Genomic DNA, 17,185 nt, shown 5'->3' with positions numbered 1-17,185 from the left:
AGGGGTGAGAGAGAGAGACGGGGAGAGAAGGGGGCAAAAGGGAAGAGAGAGAGAAGGGGCAGGGGCGAGGGAGAGTTGGGGAAGAGAGGGAGAAAGAGGGGCAGAGGGAGAGAGGGATGGGACGGGGAAGAGAGGGAAGAGATGGGACAGTGTTGGAGAGAGAGAGAGGGTGGAAGGGGAGAGAGAGACAGGCAAAGAGGTAGAGAGGCAGGGGCAGACGGGGAGAGATATGGGCAGAGCGGGAGAGAGAGAGATGGGACAGAGAAAGGGAGAGAGATGGGGAGAGGAGGAGACAGAGACAGAGTGGGGGAGAGAGAGGCAGTCGGGGAGGGATAAAGGGAGAGACGGCATGAGACGGGAGAGAGATCGGCCCCCGGGGGTCACCCGGTGGGCCGGAGAATCCCCTCCTGCCCCCCCAGACCCACCCCAGGCAGGCCCCGGATGGACACTGGTGGGAGCTCTGAAGACCAAAGGCCTCCGGGATCGGGTAGGCAGCCTCATTCACTCGGTTATCTGTGCTCCCTGGATGACCCTGGTTTCCAGGGGAGGTGCCCGGGGGAACACCTGGGGAACACCTGTGTGGATAATCCACACCTCCAGATAATACAGAGCTTTTATATATGTGTATGTACACACACACACACACACTCACACATATCATTTGTTAAGCGCATACTGTGTGTCAAGCACCATTCTAAGCACTGGGGTAGACCCAAATTAATCTGGTCGGACACAGTCCCCGCCCCATATGGGGCTCACAGTCTGAGTAGGAGGGAAAACAGGGATCGAATCCCCATTTTCCTGGGGAGGGCCAGAGAAGCAAAGCGGCCGGACCGAGGTCACTCGGCAGCCAGGTGGCGGAGCCGGGACAATAATAATAATAATGGGAATGAAGCGCTTACTCTGGGCCAAGCGCTGTTCTAAGCGCTGGGGTAGATGTAAGGAAATCAGGTTGTCCCACACGGGGCTCACAGTCTTAATCCCCATTTAACAGACGAGGTGACTGAGGCCCAGAAAAGTTAAGTGCCTTTGCCCAAAGTCTCACAGCTGGGAAGCGGCGGAGCCGGGATTAGAACCCACGACCTCCGACTCCCGAGCCCGGGCTCCTTCCGCTGAGCCACGCTGCTTCTCCTCTGGCTCCTCGCGCCAGGCCGTGGCGCGACGTGGCCTCTCCCGCGGCCCCGCCGGAGCCCGGCCCGCCCTCCCTCCCGCCCGCGGCCCGGAGGCTTACTGGCGGCGTAGCTGTTTTTGGGGGTGACGCTCTTGCGGACGGGCAGGGTGTTGGAGTACGAGTCGCTCAGCTTGCCCTGCGTCTGGGGCGGGGACAGCGACTTGGGCTGGGCGGGCTGGCGGTCGGACCAGTGGTTGTAGTCGTTGGCGTCGGGGCCGGCGGTGCCGTTCATGGCGGGCGGGTGCTCCTGGGCGGACATGCGCTGCGGGGGCGGAGGGGACGCCCGCTGACCCGGGGGACTGGGGGAGAGGACGCGAGCGGACGCGCGGCGGGAAGGTTGGGGCGGGGGACGGGACCCCTCCGGACTTACGCCGACGAAGGGGGCCAGCTCGGGGGGCACCGGCAGCGGCTTGGCCCCGGGGATGGGGTCCGAGATGAGCAGGTTGGACTTGGAGGCGGACAGGGAGCCGGGCAGGACGGCCCCGTTGCTGCTGGCGGCCGCCATCTGCTGCATCAGCTGACCGGCTCGGTCGGGGATCTTGTTGGGCTCCGCGCAGGCCTGTTGCCACAGGGGCAGCTTCTGGGTCAGCAGGTCCTTCCCCTGTGGGACGGGAAGAGCGGGGGGTCAGCGGGGGGTGGTCGGCGGCCCGGCGGGAGAACCGTCCCTCCCGCACCCCGCTTATTGAGGAAGCGTTCCATAAATGCCATCAATCCATCGATTGAGCGAGACGCCCCCGGCCGCGCCGGGCTCCCGCTGCCCCTTCGGCGTCAGTCGGGCGTATCTGTCGAGCGCCGACTGCGTGCAGGGCACTGGACTGAGCGCTTGGGAGAGGACGGTACGACATTCAAGACGCATTCCCTGCCCGCGGCGACCCGACAGGCCACGGGGGAGACCGACATTAATACCAACGGAGGAACGGCAGCTACGGACCCAAGCGGTGAGGGGCCGGGAAGGGGGGCGGTGAAGAAAGGGAGCGAGGCAGGGCCACCTAGAAGGGAGCGGGAGAAGAGGAAAGCGGGGCTTAGTCAGGGAAGGCCTCTGGGAGGAGGTGGACCTTCAGTAGGGCCTTGAAGGGTGGGGCAGTCAGATAAGAGGAGGGAGGGCGGTCCAGGCCAGAGGCAGGAGGTGAAAACTGAATACAATATAACCATAAAGCACCTTAAGCTCCTTGAGACTCACCCCACCCCCAGCTCTCTGTTCTATTAGCCTCTCCCAAGCGCTCTGCACACAGTAAGCACTGGATAAATACCACTGAGGGACTGCTTGCCCCCTCCCTGTAATTTCTCCTAACGTCTGCCAAGTCTCCCCTGGCTACACCGTAGCTTCTTGAGGGCAGGGACGGTGCTACCAAGTCTACTGGACTCCCCAGGGCACCCAACAGCTGTCAATAGCTGTAATTTATTTATCTGTTTATTCATCTGAATGTCTGTCTCCCCCTCTAGACCCTGAGCTCGTTGCGGGCACAGCGCTCACTCTCCCTAGAAATGCTCACTCTCCTAAGCGCTTCGTGCAGCGCTTTGCGCCTGCCAAATAGCAAGTTCCTTGGAGGCCGCAGTCGGGTCCACCAACTTGACCGTCTCCCCCAGTGCTCAGAACAGCGCTCTGCACATAGTAAGCGCTTAACAAATACCAACATTATTATTATTATTACCGTCCTCTCCCCAGGACTTCGCGCAGTGCTCCGCGCTGGCAAGCGCTCCGTAAATACCCATCGATAAGTCAGCGGCGCCCGCGTCACCCCCGATCCGCAAGCCCACCGCCCTCCCCACCCTCAGAGCCACGGCCAATGCGACCCACCGCTGCCCGCCCCACCTTCGATGCCCTCCTGACTCATTTCTTCCGGCCCCCCCTTCCTCATCGGACGCGACGCCCCCGTTTTCCAGAGAAGGTAACTGAGGCCCAGAGAAGTCAAGCGCCCTGCCCCAAGTCGGACAGCAGACGGCCGGCGGGGCCGGGACCAGAACCTGGATCTCCTGAGCTCTTTCCTCTCCCGGCCCGACGGGGCTGGTGCTCCCGCCAGCCACCCGCAAGGCGTGTTAAAAAAAGACTCCATTCGGCACCTTGCACGCGGTCTCCGCCGCGCGACATATGCCGGGGACCGACTCCGCCGTGTGATTCTGCTCTGCCCTCGTTGGCCTCAGTTTCCCCACCGGCGAGGTGGGGAAGGGTCTGCCTCCTCAGGGCCTGGGGGGGGGGGGCGCGGGGGAGGTCAGCATGAGGGCGGTGGGTTGGTGAGCGGAGAGGGAAAAGAGGCAGGGGGGCCTTGGGAATCAGGACACCTGGGTTCTAAATCCTGCTCAACCCCCTGCCTGCTTGCTGCGTGGCCTTGGGCAAGTCGCTTGACTGCTCTGGGCTTCAGTTTCCTCCTCTGCAAAATGGGGACAGGAAACCTGTTCTCCCTCCCTCTCATTTAGGCTTTGAGCCTCCTGGGGGACAGAAACTCCCGCAATCAGATTGCATTTTATCTCCCCCGCTCAGTGAGTGTTTAACCAACCCCACACAGTCATTATTCCTACCAATCCCACCCGATCACCTTCTGTCAACCCCGGGGCGCTCAGCCCAGTGCTTGGCACATAGTAAGCAGCGTGACCTAGCGCTTCAAGGCCGGACCTGGGAGCCAGAGGACCTGGGTTCTCATCCCGGCTGCCGCTGGCCTGCCGTGTGACCATGGGCAAGTCACTTCACTCCTCTGGGCCTCAGTTCCCTCATCTGGAAAATGGGAATGAAGGCTGTGAGCCCCCATGTGGGACCGCCTCATTACCTTGTATCTACCCCAGCGCTTAGAACAGCGCTCGGCACATAGTAAGCGCTTAGCAAATACCATCATCATTATTATTATCACTAATATGGTTATCACTATTACCAGACTTACCCAGCGGAGGGTATCTACTGAGCGCTCACTGGGTGCAGCGCACTGTACTGAGTGCTTAGGAAAGGACGATCCAACAGCGTTGTACAAAGACCCCCCCCCCCGTTATTATTACTAATATTACTCTCATTATGACCAGACTTGTTCAACGTCTAGTCCAGCGCCTGGCCCCTAGCGAGCGGCTCTTCAGATGTGGCCCAGTGGAAAGAGCCCGGGCTTAGCAGTCGGAGGTCGTGGGTTCTAATCCCGGCTCCACCACCTGTCAGCTCTGTGACTTCGGGCAAGTCACTTCACTTCTCGGTGCCTCAGTTCCCTCATCTGTCCAATGGGGATGAAGACTTGTGAGCCTCACGACCCCGTATCTCCCCCAGCGCTTGGCACGGTGCTTGGCACCTAGTAAGCGCTTCACAAATGGCATTATCATTTCTATGCCGCAATTACGATGATCACCAGACCTCCCGCGGGGTCTCGGGTGCAGTCCCCGGGGCGGCGAGCCCCTCTGCGAACCGCTGGGCCCGGGAGCACGGGGAGTAAGAGGGCGCTCCCGTGGGCCCGGGTGCGCGGCGGCGGCTCGCCACTAGAGGGCGGCAGAGGCCGGCTCGCCAGCCAATGGGGGCCGGGCTGCAGGACGAAGCGCCGCCCACAAGGGGGCGTGCCCTCGGCGCGCAACAGCGGCGGGAGGTGGAGGGAACAGCGGCGGGAGGTGGAGGGAACAGCGGCGGGAGGTGGAGGGAACAGCGGCGGGAGGTGGAGGGAACAGCGGGGCCACGTGACCAGGGGCAGCCGCCATCGTGGGAGGGTTGACTTCAAGCCCTCCCCCTCACCACCACCAGCACCGCTCTATTTAATCATTCCGGCATTTCTTAAGCCCCTGCTAGGTGCCAAGCACCGTGCTGGGCGCGGGGCTGGATGGAAAAAGCCCGGGCTTGGCAGTCTGAGGTCAGGGGTTCCCATCCCCGCTCCGCCACTGGTCAGCTGGGCGACTGCGGGCCAGCCACTTCACTTCTCTGGGCCTCAGTGACCTCATCTGGAAAACCGGGGTGAAGACCGGGCGCCTCACGTGGGACGACCCGATGACCCTGTATCTCCCCCGGCGCTTAGAACGGTGCTCGGCACATAGTAAGCGCTTAACAGATACCGACGTTATTATTATTATTATCCCGGCAAAGGGGGTTGGACACAGTCCCTTGCCCCACGGGGGACTCCCGGGCTCCATCCCCATTTTAAGGAGGAGGGAACTGAGGGCCCGGGACCTTGTCGCCTCGGTGGCCTCCCTGCCTCCCGTCTCTCCCCACTCCGGTCCACACTTCACATTTCCTACAAAAACGTCCAGGCCATGCCACCCCACTCCTCGAGAACTTCGGGGGGGTTGCCCACCCGCCTCCGCATCGAACAGAAACTCCTCCCCATTGGCTTTAAAGCCGTCCATCAGCTCTCCCCCTCCTACCTCACCTCGCCGCTCTCCTACTCCAACCCGGCCCGCGCTCTCGGCTCCTCTAATGCCAACCTGCTCCGGACCCCCTTGCCCGCGTCCCGCCTCTGGCCTGGATCGCCTTCCCCTTCCATATTCACCACACTCCCCATGGTCAAAGGCCAATGCAAATCACACTTCCTCCGAAGAAGAGGCCTTCCTGAATAACCCATTTCTCCTCCCTGCCCTCTCTGCCCTGGCCGTGGAGACCCTTCAGCATTTTTGCCGCTCACTGTCCCGCCTCTGGCCTGGATCGCCTTCCCCTTCCAAATTCACCACACTCCCCACGTTCAAAGGTCGATGCAAATCACACCTCTGAAGAAGAGGCCTTCCTGAATAACCCATTTCTCCTCCTCACCCTCCCCTCTGTGTCCCTTTGCCCGTGGAGGCCCTTAAGCATTTTTGACGCTGCTCACCGTGGCCCCACGGCACCGGTGCCCATATCCTTACACTTTACCATTTCCCCTCTCTGTAGATTGTCAGCTCCTTATAGGTAGCCAGTCAGTCAAAGTTAGTGAGCATTTATTGTGCTCAGGGCGCTGTACTAAGCGCTTGGGAGAGTTCTATATAGGCAGGGATCGTGTCTACCAACTCCGCTGTATCGGACTCTCCCTGGCGCACAGTACAGTGCCTCCGCACCCCGACAGCGCTCGGTCGGTGCCACTGACTACTTGGGGCCCTCGGCCCGGGACCTGAGAGAAATGGGGCTGCGGGCAGAAAGCCCCGGACGGCTCTCCGCTCCCCTGAGGGCGCGGATCGTGCCTACCGACCCCGGGTGCTCCGCCCTCTCCCAAACGCTCAGTCCAGTGCCCCGTGCCCAGAGAGCGGCTCGATAAGTAGCGTCGATCGTCCGACCGGTCCGGGGGCTAGCGGGGGTCACCGGTCCCGGCTCCCCGGGGCGGCGGGGCTCACCTTGCCGTGGTAGGAGACGGAGTTCTTGGCCACGGCGCACTGTTTCTCCACCAGGAAGCAGAATCTCCGCCGCTCCTCCGTGAGGGCCGTCTTGTAGCCGTCGGACACGAAGCTCTCCAGCTCGCCCTGCTTATTGCTGATCGTGTCGATGTACTAGACGCACAGAGACAGGGGAGGGGGGCGGGGAGCTCCGTGAGTGGGGGACGGCCAGAAAGGGAGACGTGCGCTGGGGGACGGGCGTATTCAGGGTGCGGGGATGCCTTGGGGAGATGGGATCCAGATGTGCCCAGGCCTCGGGGGGAGGGCACATCTGTCCACCAGACACGCAGCGTGGCCTAGCGGAAAGCGCCCGGGGCCCGGGAGTCCGGGGACCTGCCTTCCTCCCCCGGCTTCGCCGCCCGCCTGCTGTGTGACCTTGGCCAAGTCGCTTCCCTTCTCCAAGCCTCAGCCTCCACATCTGTGGTCAACGATATCCGGTCTCCCTCCCCATTAAGGTCAGGGACCGTGCCCGACCCGATGATCTGGCATCGGCCCCAGTGCTCAGCACATAGCAGAGCACTGGGAGCCAATTATCATCATTACTAACGATGATAATCGTCACCATTACTTCCCTGAGTCTGAGGTGGCTGCTTTGGGAGAGAGGAACTTTTTTTTTTTTTACGGTACTCGTTACATGCTTACTCTGTCCCTGTACTAAGCGCCGGGGTAGAGCCGAGCTGATCAGGTTGGACACAGTCCCAGTCCCACATGGGGCTCACGGTCTCAATCCCCATTTTCCAGATGAGGTCAGTGAGGCCCAGAGAAGTCAAGTGACTCGCTCAGGGCCACCCAGCAGACAGGCGGCGGAGTCAGGGTTGAACCCAGGTCCTTCTGACTCCCAGGTCCGGGTGCTAGCCACTGGGCCACGCTGCTTCTAGGCCACGCCTGGGTTGGCGTGTGGCCCGATGGGTTTGGGATTACGTACCACGTGAGCCGGACTGCCTCTATGCCCCCCGGGGATCTGGGGGGCAGGGGGAAGGAGAGGAGTTGCGACACCCCTTTCCGGGTGAGCTTCAAAAGGTGCTCATTTGGGCCGACTCCTTTCAGTGGCTTCGAAATGGGCCCGTCTGTTTAGGACCATTCGTTCATTCGTATTTATTGAGCGCTTACTGTGTGCAGAGAACTGCACTAAGCGCTCGGAATGGACGATCGGGCAACAGATAGAGACCATCCCTGCCCAACGACGGGCTCGCAGTCTAAAAGTGGGGGGGGGGGGGGGGGGCAGACAACGAAGCAGAACGGGACCGGCTTCCTGCCCATTCTCCTCCGTCTCTCTCTGCCCCAGGATTTTCCAGCGTGCCCCTCGCCCTCTGGGTGCCCAGACAGCCCTCTCCACCGTACTGAGGCGGGTCTGGGGGGGGTGCGGGTGGCAGGGGGGAAGGGGGAGGAAGAGCCCCCCACACCCATCCCCCCCTCATCTGTCTTGCTGGTTTGCTCAACCCCCTTGCCAGATGCTTTGGCAATAATAATAATAAAAAAAAGCCAACCAAAAAAAAAAAAAAGGAAAAACAAAACTGGAGCTTTGTATCATCTCTCGCTTCTCTTTGAAATTCAAGTCACCCTAGCAGGGGGGCCTCCCACCCACACCGGGGGGGGGGGGGGGGAGGGGGGCACGCGCCCCTCCCCCGCTTCTGACTCATCCATCCTCCCTCCAACCCTCCTGCACCAAGAGATGGCTCTGACTCAGCTTCGGGGCTCCAACCTGGGTGTGTGTCTGGAGGAGGAGGAAGATGGGACGCACTCGGCGAGAAATGCGATGCCAGCTGGGAGCGGAGCACGGCCCGGCCCCCGGGGCCCGGCGCTGCCCAGCGCCCGGGGCCCCAGTCCCCCCCTCCACCGAACCCCATCCCGGGGGCCGCCCCGCCAACGCGGCTCTGCCAGCCTCCATCCCGGGCTCCCCCGGCTCCCGGCCGGGCCGACGACGTAGAACCGGAGGGGGAGGCCCGGGGCGCCGCCCCCTTCCCCTCGGCGATGGCGGGCGGCCCGCGGCTCGGGGGTATTCGCCTCACCATCCCTCTTGCTTCCCAGCCTGCCCCGGCCCTCTCCCGGAAGGATCCTAGCCCACCTGCATTCTGCATTCATTCATTCCGTTCGTATTTACTGGGCGCTCGCTCTGTGCAGAGCACCGGACTACTGCGAGCCCGTCATCGGGCAGGGATGGTCTCTATCTGTTCCCGAATTGTCCATTCCAAGCGCTTAGTACAGTGCTCTGCACATAGTCGACGCTCAATAAATACGACTGAATGAATGAATGACGAAGCGCTTGGGAGAGTCCAATACCACAATAAACAGACGCATTCCCTGCCCACGACGGGCTCAGAGTCTAGAGGATCGGCCTCTTGGCTGACCTCCCCGCCTCCTGCTCCTCCGGGCTCCAGTCCACGCTTCACTCTGCTGCTCGGATCGCTTTCGGAAAAAAAAATCCTTCCAGGCTGCATCCCCCCCCCCGGCCCCGACTCCTCAAAAGCCTCCAGCGGTCGCCCGTCCGCCTCCGCATCCGACAGAAACTCCCCGCCGGAGGCTTTAAAGCCCTCAATCAGCTCGCCCCCGGCCGGTTCCATCTCTCTGATCTCCTACTACGGCCCGGCACGCCGGCTTCGCTCCTCTACCGTCGCCGACCTCCTCTCTGTCCCGCCATCTCGGCCCTCCCGCCGCCGACCCCTCACTCACGTCCTCCCTCCCCCTTCTCCTCCGACAGACCGCCGCTCTCCCCTCCTTCGACCCTCTCCGAAGATCCCATCTCCTCCGAGAGGTCTTCCCGGGCTACGCCCTCAGCTCCCTCCCGCGAGCCCTACACGCTCGCTCTTTACCTCGGCTCCACGACGCTTAGGTCCGTATCTCTTCCCTTGATTATTTCCCATATATGTAATTTATTTTAATGGCTATCTCCCCTTGAGGGCCTTGAGGGCTGGGAGCCGTCTACCAACTCTGTCGGAGTCGTACTTTCCCAAGCGCTTAGTACACTGCTCTGCACACAGTGAGTGTTCAGTAAATACGATGGACCAATCCTCTCCCAAGGGCCCAATACAGTGCTCTACGCTCAGTAAGCGCTCAGTAAACACGACTGATCGATAACCCTCCCAAGGGCTTGATGCTAGTGCCCCGCACACAGTAAGTGCTCAGTAAATACGATCGATCAATACTCTCCCGAGGGCTCAGAGCGGCGCTCGATAAATGCGATCGATCCCTACTCTTCCTCGCCCACTCCCGTCCAACTCTGCAGAAAGTCGAGGGGTGTCGGGTGGAGGCTCTACTCCACTCAAACCATCAGGACCTGACCTTTTAAGTACCCGGGTCTAGAGCCGGGACCTGGGAGCCAGAGGACCTGGGTCCTCATCCCGGCTCCGCCGCCTGACCTTGGGCAAGCCGCCGCCTCACTTCTCTGAGCCTCGGTTCCCTCCTCTGCGAAATGGGGATGAAGACTGTGAGCCCCGCGTGGGACAGGGACCGTGCCCGACCCCATTAGTCTGGATCTACCCCGGCCTTGACACCGAAAGCCACAAAGACAATAACGATCGACAGGGTGGCGCTTGTTAAGCGCTAAGGTGCCGAGCAGCGTGCTGAGCACCGAGGGGGGCTCCAATACCATCGGGGACTCCCAGGCTAAGAGGGAGGCAGAACCGACGCTGAATCCCCCACTTGACAGATGTGGGAACTGAGGCCCGGACAGGTCAAGGGTCTTCCGAAGCCCAGCCCCGGCCGCCCGGTGTCTCTGGGAGTCGTGAGGGATCGGGGTGATGAGCCAGACCCCCCCCCGCCCCGCCGAGAGGCCGTTTGCCGGCTCCCCCCGGCCCCGTGCCAAGGTGGTTTCTGGGTTTGTAGGCTGGCGCTCTGGCCTCGTTAGGGGCCCGGGGAGCTGAGCCGCCTGTTATTTTTAAGATTCTCATTTCTTCCCACAGGTCCCCTGTGAGCAGGGCTGGGACCGCACCCCGGGGCCGGTGGGGGGGGCCGAGCGGCCGCCCCTCCACCCGGACGGCGCTCCCCGCCGCCCAGATCCTCTGGATGGGTGGGCGCTGCCCCCGGACTCCGTCTCCACGGCGATCCCGTCCTGCCCTCCTTTCCCTCCGCTCGCGGGACGGCGCCGCCTTCGGGAGAGGCCGGCGGCGTCCTCGGCGTGGACGGGGATGGGAAACTAGGCCGGCGAGAGGGGCAGGGCCCAGGCGGACGCGCCACGTTTCTTCCCGGCCGGCCTCCTCGGTCTCCGGGGGACCGGAAGTAGGGGCGGGGGGCCCCTTCCGGAAATAAGGATGGGCCCCCCACCCTCCCGCCGGGGGCAGGGGAGGCGAGACCTCGAACCGGGGGCCGGAGCGGAGCCTCCCGAGTCCCGGCCGCCCCTTCGGGGCTTGACGCCTCAGGGCCCTCCCCCACCCACCGCCCCCATCCCCTCTCCGGGGGTCCTCCGGGCTCGGGTGCCATGGAGACCGGTGCTCCAGAAACACCCGAGCCGAAGGCGGCTGCCGCGTCCGCCCACCCGCCTGTCTCCGGGGGAGGGTAATGTATTCTATCTGTCATTTACTCAGTTATTTCTTTATAGTCATGCCTGTCTCCCCCTCTGGACTGCCAGCTCCTTGTGGGCAGGGAACGGGTCTGTTCTACCGTCCTCTCCCGAGCGCTCAGTCCAGTGCTCTGCACACAGTAGGCTGGAAGCTCCTTGAGGCCAGGGATCACGTCTACTGACTCTGCTGGACTCTCCCAAGCGCTTAGCAGAGCGCTCTGCACAGAGTAGCTGCTTGAGGACGGGGGCTCGTGTCTACTCTCGTACTCTCCTAAGCGCTCAGTACAGCGCTCTGCAGCCAGTAGACTACTCTAAGCTCGTGTCTACTAACTCTGGTACTCTCCCAAGGGCTCAGTACAGAGCTCTTCACGATGTCCTCTAAAACACGTCGGCGGGCACCACGAGTCCACGGAAACAGAACGCCCAGAGAAACAGACGAGCGGACGTCCGGTAGGCCCGCCCTCCGGCCGACTGGAGAAAACAGACCGAACTTTGGCGGTTCGTGCCGGGTCACTCGCTCCCGAGTGACCGCGTCCCCCTCCCCCCGCCGCTCGGGGTGACTGCGTTTGAAGATTAACTAAGCGGGCATTAGCCGCTGCCCGTCCGGGCCCAAACTCCGTTAATCCGAGAAGGAATTCCCTCCTGGGAGCAGAGGCCCGTGCGGCCCACCCCCGCCCCGGCCCCCTGGGCGGGCCCGAAGCCCCCTCCCCAGCCACGAGACCTCGATCCGGGCAGTCAGTCGACGGTGTTTATCGAGCACTTACTGCGTGCATAGCACTGGACTCAGCGCTCGGGAGAGGACGACAGAACAATAAACACACTCATTCCCTGCCAACGAGGAGCTTACAGTTTAGAAGGGGAGACAGAGTGGAATATAAATCCATAAAAGACGGATAGGGACATAAGTGGGGTGGGGCTGGGGGGGGGGATGAATAGGGGGAGCGAGTCAGGGTGCCGCAGAAGGGAGCGGGAGAAGAGGAAAGGGGGGATTAGTCAGGGAAGGCCTCTTGGAGGAGACGGGCCTCCCGTACGGCTTGGGTGAGGAGGGAGTCATTGTCGGATAGGAGGAGGGAGGCGTTCCAGGCCAGGGGCAGGAGGTGGGGAGTGGTCAGCGGCGAGCTAGACGAGATCGGGGTACGGTGAGGCTGGCTTATCCCAGCTCCCCTTCCCCCCACCCCGGGAAGAGAGACGCAGTGTGGCCCAGTGGCCGCATCCCGGGCCTGGGAATCAGAAGGACCTGGGTTCTCAACCCGGCTCCGCCACATGTCTGCCGTGTGGCCCCGGGCCAGTCACTTCACTTCCCTTTATTCCTATTAATGTCTGTCTCCCCCTTTAGACTGTGACCTCGTTGTGGACGGGGAGCGGGTCTGCGGATTCTGTTGTACTGTCCAGCACGGCGAGTGCTCAGTGAACACCACAGATTCGGCTGGAAGCCGGTGGTTTCGTTTTGGCTTCGTTTGAGGACAGAGCCCTTCGGATAGAACAAGTCTCCCCCCTTTGCGTTCTGGGCGTATCTGCCTTCTGACACTCGCAAGGAGAAGGAAAGAGAACGAAACCTCTTTAAGGCCAAAATAGGAGGCAAAGTTGACCTAAACGATCCCCCGTGCATCAGGGGAAACGGAGAAACAAAGAGCACTTCCTCTGGGGTCAGGGGGAAGTTTGCAGATGGGACCAGCGTCGACCTAGTGGGTAGAGCCCGGGCCCGGGAGTCAGAAAGACCCGGGTTCTTAACCCTGCTCTGTTGCTCATCCGCTGTATGGCCTTGGGCAAGTCGCTCCTCTGGACCTCAGTTCCCTCATCTGTAAAATGGGGATGAAGACCGTGGGCCCCACACTGCACAGGGTCCGTCTCCCACCTGATCAGCCCATATCTATCCCAGCGCCTACTACAGAGGCAGGCACGAAGTAAGTGCTTAACAGATGCCACTTTAAAAACCAACCCCGCGCTCTTCCTTGCCCGACCCCGCTTCTGCCAGAATCAGTCAGGCCCCACTCTCTATTTCTGCGTGAACGTCTCTGTTTGTGTGCTTGTGGTTTTCTGTACACGCCTTACGCTCTCAGTGGGTCTGTGAGTGTACAGCTCTGTGTGTGTATACTTGTGTCTGTGTGTCCCTGTTGGCGTATTTGCCGCCGCCGCCTGGCTTGAAGGTGCGTGGGATGGCACGCGTGGGAAGCTGGGCACGTGGAAAAGCTGGACGGCGTTCGAGCTCCTCGAGACTACCAACTCTATGAATCTCTCTCAAGTGCCCAGAGCGGCGCCCTGCCCCCACTAGACTCTAAATAAGTACCACTGATCGACAGAAGTCCCCCCCCGAGTGCCCCGGGGGCTTGGCCGGTTTTCGGGGGGTGTTATAATAATAATAATAATCATACTAATCTCCACGGCATTTGTTAAGTGCTTACTATGTGCCAGACACTCTAGTGAGCGCTGGGGTGGATACAAGCAAATCGAGTTGGACCCAGTCCCTGTCCCCCGTGGAGCTCACAGTCTGAATCGCCATTTTCCAGAGAAACTGAGGCCCAGAGAAGTGAAATGACTTGCCCAACGTCACACATCAGACACGTGGCGGAGCGGGGATTAGAACCCATGACCTGACTCCCAAGCCCGGGATCTAGCCAAGACACCACCCTGCCTTTCTCATTTGCGTCCTCGCTCTCCGCGCACCCGCTGCGCTCGGCCAGGGCTCCGCGCCGGCAACAGGACCCGGGCCGGAGGGAGCGGGATTGGTGCAGGGTGCCCGCGGCTGGTGCCAGGCCTGGGTGTGCCCGGGCAGAGCCCACGGTGGGGGGAAGGGCGGGCGGAGGGAGCGTGGGCCGGTGGGCGGGGGGGGGGAGGGCTTGATCCGGCTTGTCCCGGGGCGGCTCCTCCACCGCGTGGGCAAGTGGGCGGTGGAGGGGCATCCCCACTCCCACCCGGAAAACCGCCTCGCGGGCCCGGAAGCAGGACGAGGCCGGCGGGGAGGACGGAGCGGAGAGCGGCGGTGCCAGGGAGCTCGCTGCCTTCCTCAGAGATGGGGGGCTGGGGGCCACAGTCCCAGGCAGGAGAGGGACCACCCCCTCCGCCAAACAGGGCCCCCCCCCCCGGGGCCCGGCGCCGAGGCCTACCTGGAGCTCCTTGTCCGAGTACTTCTGGGGGTTCTTGCTCCCCTGGCTCTTTTTGCGGAGTTTCTTCAGCTCCATCTGGCACTTGTCCAGCACCTCCGCTTTGCTCCTCTGCTCCGTCTGGTACTTCTTGAGCGCCGCCTGGGCCGGGGGGAGAGGGGGCGAGTGAGCCCCCAGGCCCCGGGGCCGACGGGAATCCCGACCCCCTCCCCGCGGGCGGCCCGGGACACGCGCGGCCCCTCGGACCTGGTGGGGGGGGGCTGACCGGCCGGGCAAGGAGGGGAGAAACGGGGGTGGGCAGACTGTCCCGGGACCCCACCTCCGCTCTACTAACTCTACTGGCCTCTCCCAACTGCTCAGTCCAGTGCTCTGCCCGCAGTAAACTGCCAGCTCCTCGAGGCCAGGGATGGCAGCTTCAAACTCAATTATTCTCTTCCTAGTGCTCAGTACAGTCCCCTGCACCCGGTAGACCGTCAGCTCCTCGAGGGCAGCAGGGAGCGCGTCTAATACAATCCTCTAGACTGAGAGCTCGTCCTGGGCGGGGGATGTGTCTGCTGGTTGTTGTATTGGCCTCTCCCAAGCGCTTCGAACAGTGCTCTGCACACACTAAGCGCTCAATAAATACAACCGAGTGCCCGAATGAATGAATACGCACTCACTTGTCCTCTCCCAAGCTTCTCCTCCCTCCAGGCCCAGCTGACAGCGTGCAGAGCACTGGACTGAGCGCCTGGGAGAGTACGGCCTAACAAGAGAACGGCCCCATCCCCTGCCGACAACGAGCTTACGGTCACTTCGGCGCTCGTTTGTGAAGAACGCTCCGGGCCATCACTACTAGGGAGCGAGGCTCTGACGGAAGCGGGCGGGAGTTGGGGTGGGGGCGAGGGGATTGGGATTCGCTTACGCTGAGGTAGCGGGCGTCCAACTCCACTTTCTGCTCCAGCTGGGTCAGGAGCTCGTTGTGAAAGGACTTCAGCTGAAAACACAAAGAACGCAACCGTCGGGAGGGGGTGGGGGACGGAGGGACGGCCGGCGTCCCAAGGAACGGGGCTGCCCAACCTTTGCGGGAGTGGGCGGCCCGGGGGAGGGTGGTGGGGGAGCGGGGGGCTACCCCGCAGGCTCTGGACCGGCCCCTCGGCCCCCGCCTTCGCCCGGGCGGACCGATGACTTTGTGAGGGACCCCCACTCCTTCCTCCCGCCTCCCCCGGGGACTCACCATGTCTTCCAGCTGGTTCTGGATCTGCCGGTGGACTTCGGCCATTTGGAAGAGGACGTCTCCTGAAGGGACGGGGACAGGAAGGGGGGGACGGTGGTGAGACGGGGACCCCGAGAGAGACACAGAGAGCGCAGTTCGACCCCGAGAACGTGGCTGGGACGCCGCCCGCTCCCCTGCTTCCGGAGAGTCTGACGCTGATCGTGATGATAATAAACGTGCTATTTGTTAAGCGCTCACTCTGTGCCAAGCACTGACGCTCCTCGAGGGCAGGGATCAGCCTACCAACTCTACTGCGCTCTCCCTAGTATTCGCAACAGGCCTCCGCAAGCAGTAAGCGCTCAAACCTGACCGATCGATGGAGCGGTCAATCAGTCGACAGTATTTACTGAGCCCTTACTGTGTGCAGAGCATCGTGCTGAGCAGTTGGGAGAGTATAATATGGCAGATTCCCTGCCCACAATGGGCTTAAAGTCTAGAGGGGGAGGCAAGGGTTAATATAGATCAATAAAATGAGGGATGTGGACATAAGTGGACCGGGGCTGGAACGGGGGGATGTATAAAGGGAGCGAGGCAGGGCGACGCAGAAGGGAGTGGGAGAAGAGGAAAGGGGGGCTTAGTCAGGGAAGGCCTCCTGGAGGAGACGGGCCTTCAATGAGGTTTTGAAACGGGGGGAGAGACAGCGTCCGTCGGACGCGAAGAGGGAGGGCGTTCTGGGCCAGAGGCAGGATGCGGGTGAGGGGTCAGCGACGAGACGGATGAGATCAGTGCTAGAAGAGCGTTTGGCACATAGTAAGTGCTTAACCAGTACCACCGTTAAGGTCCAGCGAGAAGGTCCAGACGGCTGAGACGAGGCCCTCTGGGCGGGCCGGAACCGCGCCCGCCTCCACGGCTATGGCCGGAGCAGATCCCACGCGGGGCCTCGGCCCCGTGCCGCCCCCTCCGCCCGCCGATGGGCGGGACCGGGGAGATCGGAGTCCCCGACCGGGGCGCGTAAGCCCCACGGCCTCCTCCGGGCCGGGCGGGGCTCCCCGATCCGCCATCGACACCGTTCCCGGACGCCCGGGGGGGCGTGCGGCCCGCCGCCTTCCCGGGGTGACCTCGGGCTCAGGCCGGGCAGTAACCCCCTCCCCGTGGTGACCTCGGGCCGGACCCTTCCCCGGGGGCCCGGGCCCTAGCCCTCCGCCCCGCCTCGGGCCTCAGGAGGGTGGCCGCCCCTCCCTCTCCGCTGCCCGTCGGGCTGTCTGCTCAACAGGTTTTCTCTCTCCATTATATAAGGACACACGCTCTCACGTGCCCACACACGGCAGCCCCTGCGATATACACATCGGGAACCCCATCTGGCCGCGGCTAAGGCCGTTCTCAGTAACCTTCAAACCGGTCTGTTCCCCCGCGTGGGGGGCCTCGGGGGCACACCAAATCCGGCCCCGTAACCGTGGGGGAGGGGAAGAGTGTCCTCCCCACGGTGAGTCTCGGGGAGCCCCCTCCCCACGACCGTTAGAAAACGGGAGCGACCGGCCGGGGCGGAGGAGGAGGGGGACCCCGTGAGCCGTAGAGAGATGGAATCAAAAGCGGCTGCCACCGTCACCCCGAGCGGAGGGCCCGGGGCCTCGGGGAACCCGGGTTCTCCGTCCGCTCCTCGCCTGCCGTGTGACCTGGGCCCGCTCGCTGAACTGCCCTGGGCCTCGGTTCCCTCACCCGCGAGACGGGGAATTCGATACCGGCTCTCTCTCTCGGACGGCGAGCCCCGCGTGGGACGGGGGTTACGTCCGGCCCGCTGAACGTCTATCTGCCCCGGCGCTTAGGGCGGAGCTCGGCGCACAGTGAGGGCCCAACAAATACCGATATTAAACGTGTAGGCGGCCTGCTGGGTACTTCTGAAGGGCCAGTACAGCGCCCCGCCCCGAGGAGGGGCT

At 62.6% G+C, this 17,185-nt stretch overlaps 1 protein-coding gene across 3 annotated transcripts in view; it reads right to left on the bottom strand.

The window, feature by feature from the left end:
• BAIAP2 (BAR/IMD domain containing adaptor protein 2) overlaps nucleotides 1-17,185 on the bottom strand; it is a 55,807-nt gene that overhangs the window by 8,366 nt on the left and 30,256 nt on the right. For all 3 annotated transcript variants that reach the window (XM_029056892.2, XM_029056893.2, XM_029056894.2), the window contains exons 4-9: nucleotides 15,273-15,334; nucleotides 14,961-15,032; nucleotides 14,063-14,200; nucleotides 6,425-6,577; nucleotides 1,542-1,772; nucleotides 1,232-1,433 (exon numbers count right to left, since the gene is read on the bottom strand). In XM_029056892.2, coding sequence (XP_028912725.1) covers nucleotides 1,232-1,433; nucleotides 1,542-1,772; nucleotides 6,425-6,577; nucleotides 14,063-14,200; nucleotides 14,961-15,032; nucleotides 15,273-15,334 — 858 coding nt within the window. The remainder of the gene's footprint in view (nucleotides 1-1,231; nucleotides 1,434-1,541; nucleotides 1,773-6,424; nucleotides 6,578-14,062; nucleotides 14,201-14,960; nucleotides 15,033-15,272; nucleotides 15,335-17,185) is intronic.

The sequence above is a fragment of the Ornithorhynchus anatinus genome, unplaced genomic scaffold, assembly GCF_004115215.2.
Source record: "Ornithorhynchus anatinus isolate Pmale09 unplaced genomic scaffold, mOrnAna1.pri.v4 scaffold_264_arrow_ctg1, whole genome shotgun sequence".
Classification (NCBI taxonomy): domain Eukaryota; kingdom Metazoa; phylum Chordata; class Mammalia; order Monotremata; family Ornithorhynchidae; genus Ornithorhynchus; species Ornithorhynchus anatinus.
This window is presented reverse-complemented; position numbering and strand designations above follow the sequence as displayed.